The following is a 7,051-nucleotide window of genomic DNA, read 5'->3' on the forward strand; positions in this document are numbered from 1 at the left end:
TGATGTTTTTATCTGAAATATTTTGTAATGTTTTTTTTTGAATCAGTCATTTTTCACATGTAGGTATTCCGTTCATGTCAATTACAAGATCCAAAGGGGAGAATCTTTGTTCTTATTCTTTACTTAACTGTTTTTTTTTTGTTACAAAGGACTGAAATTGCGATGCTTATGTTAAAATTCGTGTACAGTTTTTAACATAAGATTAAAACATGGTTGATGCATACATACATTTATTTGTTATTTATAAATATACATAAAAATGAAATGCTTATGCTTTGCGTGAGGACACTGAGTTACAACAGTTAGCACTATGGGGGTAATGTCTGTTCTTTTTCATACCCAATATGTTTTATCAACTAGGACTGGAACGGCAAACTGGACATTTCTTCCTGGTCGTGGCAGTTGATTTATGTCAATAACATTTTGATTAACATCAGTGACGACGTTGTCGTTCTTAGCTTGGACGACAAGATTGCTTTTTACTGAATTGCTTTTCTTGAGAGGGTATGTATCCCAGGAAAACGAACCCTCGTTTAATGGAGTTTGCATCGAGTTTCCTCCGCCATGACTGCTGACTGAACTGTAGTCCAGTTCTGCTGTCACGCTCCAACTACGGAAGAGCTCAGTAATGCTCTGGTTTATATTAGTGCTCAGTGCACCACCATGCTGTGGGGGACAGATGTCTGTCACGTAACTTTGCCCGACAGTACCATCATATAGACACATGCTATTGATCACCCCTCTATTAACGGACGGTAGTTCGTTGGATCCTGGTCTGATAGATGATAGCTCATCTACAATCTTTGACAGATCTTCTGGGCTTACATGTTCAGACATTTCTGTTTGTTGTTGTCCTTCTGAGTTTTGAATACTGTTCTGTGGTAGATAAGACAATGTGACGCCTGTGGGATTACCAGATGTAATGCTACTACCAACACAAGGCAACATAGATGTATTATCTGTATAATTGGTGTCAGATGATTCTAAACTACTGGTTTGGCTGATACGAAAGGCACGAGGAGAGAACGGTGGCATTTTGCCGGACATTACAAGATTATTGTCTGCTAGCCTCTGGTGGTAGTGTATAATACTGCTCGGTAGACTTGGCACACCCATACTGTAATCCTCGTCGTATTGACTATTCCTGGTGGTCCCCGAGGTAACATTGTACAGACTCCCCTGGCTGATTTCTATAGCACTATATCGACTGTTTCTGTTGTGGTCTGTATCTATGATATACTGACTGTATTGACTGCTGCGGTTGCTCATTGTACCCGGAATGAAGTTTTCCATTGAACCAGTGCATCGCCGGTACGATATCTCATCCATTGTATCGACATTCGATTCTGACAAGTCGTCTAGAGATGAGATGGGTGTTGTTTGATAGCTTGTGAATCTAGAGTTTCCTACAGTTGTAGGGTTCGGGATAATATTGATTCCCATCCTCGGAGGTAAACTGCCTTGCTCTGATAAGAACTCAATGTCTGTATTTGGAGTGTTATTATTTGGATAGAACGGCGAGTTTACACTCTTGCTGTATCCAGTGTTCGTGGTATTGTATCCGGTATTGTTTGTATTATCTTTGCTATATCCCGCGTAAGCACTACATGTATTGTCCGTTGTTTCACCTTTACTGTAACCCGTGTACCCACTACATGTGTTATCTGTTAAGTTGCATTTACTATAACCAGTGCAACCACTACATGTATTGGTCGTCCCAGTTGTTGAAATGAAGAAATTGCGATTACTTTTTTCTGGAGAACAGCTTAGTTCTGATTCTTCATATGATGGAGGAGGGGCCTTTGGAGTAGGCCACGTCAAATGATAAGGAGAAAAGGGTGGCTGTGCCTCCATTTCAAAACTTCTAGATGTGTCCGCGTATATCGTTTGCGAGTCTAGTTCATCGATCGGTGAGAGATGCTGCCGGAGAAGACTCGAACGCGATCCAGCAAGATGGTTTTGATGACTCTGGTCGTGATCTGGCGGACATAGTTTCCAGTTATCTTTATCCCAGTAGAACTTGAATTGTCCAGGGTTTCCGCTAGTCAGTGGCACCACATGTACTTTGTCTCTGATGTTAAGAGGTGTTGTTGAGCGAATTGACGCACGGACATAATCAGCCCCAAGAGGTATTCTTCCACTGCCTCGAGAGAACCTTTCAAACGAAGTATTCACACTTCTATCTACACTACGTTGCGTCGATCTGATTCCTTTGTATCGAAAAGAACGCCAATACAAACAAACAGCAACGCCAACAAGAAACAATGCTATCAGGATTATGGGTACAATAAGCCCCCAGCTTATACTTGAATCACCATTGTCTGTGAATGCTGGTTTAGTAGTCAACTGAATGGATGAATCATCAACACTTGCCAGAAAATCTTCTCGTGTCATGTTGTATTCTGAAAAAAAGTCATACAAGGTGAAACGATTGTTGTTAGCCTGAAATAATTAGTCTGAATTAAAGGACAGGTACTGATTTTCAATATTTGTAGAACGGTTTGTATTACTAGTAGTTGGCAGTGAATAGAAAATAAGAAATGATTAACTATTCGAGCTTATTGACTGGAAGTATGATTGAAAAAAAATTGTAATGTTGCTGGGCGTAGCGACTGATTCGACAAATACAACAAACGCTGTACCAATATTTTTTGTTGAGTGCGGTCTTAAAAAATTTAAGAAAAACAAGTTTTTTCGACATCATTCTGACTCTGTTTGCTTTTGCAAGCCTGATGCTACATTTCTGTTTTGTAAATCCTATATCAATATTTTCATGATTTTGTTGTTTGGGTGTAATTTCATCTAAACGTACCTTTAAGTAATTTCTCTAAGAATTTCTGGTTGAGTGCCTGTATCCCTGTAACATTAAATTTCTGTTTTAATATCTCTAATACTTTCTCTTGTAATGCAGGGTCTACTTGGATCGTATCCTGTTGGTATACCATCAGACGAGAGGTTTTATCACAAGACTCACAAGTACTCATTGTGCTGGTTATACTCTGTAAAAACAACACTGTTTAATTAGTATTTTATCATGGTTTGATTAATCATTTTAATTTGTATTCATTGATTGATTGAAAATTCAAAATGTAATTACAACTATACAATTTGATACTTGAAATGTTTCCACAATGCATTGGAAGTAATTCTCATCATTCTTCAGGGAGCGATGCTGATGGAGGGCAAACTTCCATCAACGGAGATACATTGTTGCAGAAACGGTTCCAGGATCACCGCCAATCACTTGGGTCCAGCCTTATCGCGATTTTGAATCTGGAATAACATTATAATCACTTGTAGTCTATAAGGGAGCTACTACACACCGAACCAGTAACATATAGCAGAGGCACCTTCGAACTACAGTATTCTGTATAGGACAAGGAAAGTCCGAGAAAAAAATCAAAAGAGCGATACAGTTATTTTTACGAAAATCATGCTCCAGAAGATTTCATAACGAAATACTTGATAACACACCTCTTCGCCAAATGAAGTGTCTGCATCCACAACTAAATATAAAATATGTACTAACCCAAATTAATCTACATCTGTACCAGACTTTTGACAAAAAATATTCCTAAATGTTTCCATTCTAACTTATGTTGCCTTATTTTTTTATCCTCAAATCCTATCGTGAACATTTTCAATGAGTTAGTGTGTAAACTGTTAGCATGTAAGAACTATTCACGTGGTAATTCACAAATGTTATAAGTCATACCCCTTGGGCAGAACAAACCTATATAAAATCGTGTGCAAAGGAGGAAATACCTTAGAGCGTTAGTCTGTACGTGCAAAAATGAATTGGGACTTATTTAAAACTTGTTAAAAACCAAGTTTGCCGGTTTGTCAATGTTCTGACCAACACAAATTTCAGGAATGCTATTGAAGTTTTAACGTTTTAGAAAAAAATGACATGACTCCTTTAAGACAGCAAACATGGTATTCAAAGGGATGGCTTGGGTCGACTTTTTTTTCATGGAATTATGTTAATGTTTAATGCGGGTTGTGGGTTTCCCTTTATTTTGCTCTAACGGAGGGTGATATCCAATATCAATCGAATGTGTTACCTCAAATGCAATCTTAATATATTTTTACACTTTCAAGCGATTAACTCAGACTGGGATGTGTATGAGTGGCCGTTCATGTCAAAATAGCGTTATTTTCATCTAGATGTAATTTTCTATATAGATACTTCTAAAAAGTATCTATATACTTTTCACAACTATCTTGATACTTCTAACAAGTATCTAGATACTTCGCATAACTATCTAGATGCTTCATTCAAGTAACTAGATGCTTCTTACAAGTATCTAGATCACAAAACTCCTCCCTGGACCTGCTGGGGGCCTCAAGCTTCCCCAAGACCCCCTGCCGTAATTTTGCCTACACTTCAATTTGGCCACAGCTACGTGCCTGCACGCCGGTAAAGTCCAAGCAGAAGGCATGATTTTGACTTTCTAATATGACGTCTTCGTATCGTCAAACCATGTATGTCGGTTCAAACCCATCTTTAGCACCTGCGCACTGTCTCTTTTCGTCCGCTGTAGCTTCGAGACAAACACCCATTTAAAAACGTTTACGCGATGATTTAACGGCTGAGAGGTTATCTAATACCATACTGATACTGATACTTATTCAATAAATGGTTTACTTGGATATGTGGTTTATTTCTTAATTAATCCAAATTCCATACGGGGGAGGTTAAACGGAACAGCCTTATTTTGGGTATGCCTAGGGAATTTTTTTGTCAAAAAAATTACCGTATTTGTCATATTAGGAAAAAAAAAATAATGGAGGGGGTAGATTTGTACTCATTTTAACATGGGTGCTGCATTTATATTCGATTATTTAACACCGAGCGAAAGCGAGGTGTTAAGTGAGAATACAAATGCCGTACCCATGTTAAAATGAGTACAAATCTACCCCCTCCATGAATTATTTCTTAAGTAACGCATATAATATCCGTTGATACAGAAGGCAAGATTATGATTATACGCCAATAATGACCATGGACATCAATAACGCCCTTGGATGCAGAAGTCAAAATTGTTACGGAAACGCCAATGATGCCCATTGATACTGAAAACACGATTGTGACTGATACGCCGACCGATTATGCCATGCAGAAGGCATGTTTTTGACTGACACGACGATAATGCCAGTGGAAGTAGAATGCATGCTTAGGACTACAGGCGTGTAGCTGAGGCCAAATTGAAGTGTAGGTAAAATTACGACAGAGGGTCTGGGGGCCGCTTAAGGCCCCCAGCAGGTCCAGGGGACGAACCCCCCCCCCCGAAGCTCCGTGGAGATAGCGTTTTAGAACATCATTTATGCCTCTCCTGGATGTATTTTATCTAAAAAAAAAACAACAAAAAAAAAAAAAAAAAAAAAGAAATTGGCAAAATTAAGTGCAAGCAAAAGCTTTTTTGTCTAACGGCATCTACGCGCCTGGACTAAAACGTCAACAAGGTAAAAATATTGCTAAACGCAGATAAGTTCCAAGCAGGAGGCATGATTTTGACTGAAACACCGATAATGTTCATGCAGAAGGCATGTTTGTGACTGATTCCCCAATAATGCCAGTGGACGCAGATGGCATGATTGTGACTGAACCGCTGACAAGGTACAAGCAGAAGGCATGACTATGACGTACTGAAACACGGCCTTGAAGAAAGCATGATTGTGAACGGGAAGAATTCCGAACACTTAAGAAACCAAGAGGGGACAATTTGTCAGACTAGTCAATATCATGTCGAATTTGGTGATAGAAAAATACTGCAGAATAATGCATGCCATTTAACTATCTGTAGTCCAAAGAAAATAGGATTACAACACATACGAAATAAATATAACTTATGTTCTCTAGTTCCAGACTAATAAAACTATCCAGACATAATATAAGACAGCCTCCTTCAGCCATCATGTTCAGGGACATTTAACCAAGAATAGATCATTGATTAAATTTGTTCTGTACATAATACCTGTCAAGTTTGGTTACAATTAGAAAATTAATTAATTTGAATAAGTGAAAAAAAGATATGAAATTAGAAGAAAATTTTTGGTTTTCAAATTTGGCTTAGTCTGCAAATCTAAAAATAAACCAAGTATGACAAACTCTATGAATAGATTCATTCATTGATTGCCTTTATTTCCTCTTGAAGAGATATAATGACATACAAATTTTCAAACAGACATCAGTAAAATATAAATTATATAACAAGAATAATGTTACAATTTAAGTTACATGACTACTAAATTTACAGTTTATCTATATTACAACACAATATATTTCATGATACGGACTAATTACTCATGGGGTATGGGTGGGGTGGGGTTGATATTTTCTGCATTAGAAAATCTCGGGAGCCTATTATATTGTCCGAGGCTTTGCACCACATGAACGTGACATAGTCTCATAAAATTGAAGAAATCTATTTCGTCAGATGTATCTACCAATTTACTCAGAAATATTTCAAATAATTCAGATTCATCACGCACGTACAGGTTGATAAACAAACACAACGGAAATGTTCAATAATAAGGTCCCAAAAAGAGTCTTGTAATGGTTTGGTCGCAAGACAGCTACTGCAGGCATGAACATATATGTCCGTAAATAATCTCTTGCACAGAATACATAAATCAGCGGTTATATTTGGAGTATCAGTTAAGAGTTTCGTAACAAAATAATATTTTTTTTTATATCATACTGTATTTCTGCTTGTTTCCAAAACGGTGCTAATTCGACGCTGTTGATGACATTTCGAAACCGAGGAAAGTCTCCATCAACACTAGTGCGGGATTTCCAGTTAGTCTCTTGCACATGCCAAACTAAATTATTCACGATTGATTTCCATTCACGTATAATAGGAAAATGGCCAGTAAATAAAAATTATTTTAAGTACCCATGGTGCTCACAATAAAATAGAATTTCAAAAATGTCCGGAATGAAACCAAAATGAGTGCGTTCCGTATCAACGAGGAATGAAATGAGACCAATAAGGAATATCTTCTTAGTTAGGCAGTTTTCATCTAACGATACCAGTTTATGTAAAAA

At 37.7% G+C, this 7,051-nt stretch overlaps 1 protein-coding gene across 1 annotated transcript; it reads right to left on the minus strand.

The window, feature by feature from the left end:
- Positions 1–213: 213 nt before the first annotated feature.
- Positions 214–3,646, minus strand: LOC148630190 (uncharacterized). The gene is made up of 3 exons (XM_088562683.1): positions 3,530–3,646; positions 2,813–2,999; positions 214–2,402 (listed from the first exon to the last, which is right to left on the minus strand). Exons 2-3 carry the CDS (start codon positions 2,982–2,984, stop codon positions 334–336), a joined length of 2,241 nt encoding a protein of 746 aa, XP_088418809.1. The 5' UTR covers positions 2,985–2,999; positions 3,530–3,646; the 3' UTR covers positions 214–333.
- Positions 3,647–7,051: the final 3,405 nt, after the last annotated feature.

This window comes from Perna viridis, chromosome 1, assembly GCF_037379345.1.
Source record: "Perna viridis isolate PV_CMFRI_1.1 ecotype Kerala chromosome 1, ASM3737934v1, whole genome shotgun sequence".
NCBI lineage: Eukaryota > Metazoa > Mollusca > Bivalvia > Mytilida > Mytilidae > Perna > Perna viridis.

Coding starts and splice junctions, on each gene's coding strand:
- LOC148630190 (XM_088562683.1), bottom strand. CDS start 2,984: ATGAGTACTTGTGAGTCTTGTGATAAAACCTCTCGTCTGATGGTATAC. Junction 2,403..2,812: donor CTTAGAGAAATTACTTAAAG/GTACGTTTAGAT, acceptor ACTTTTTTTCAG/AATACAACATGACACGAGAA.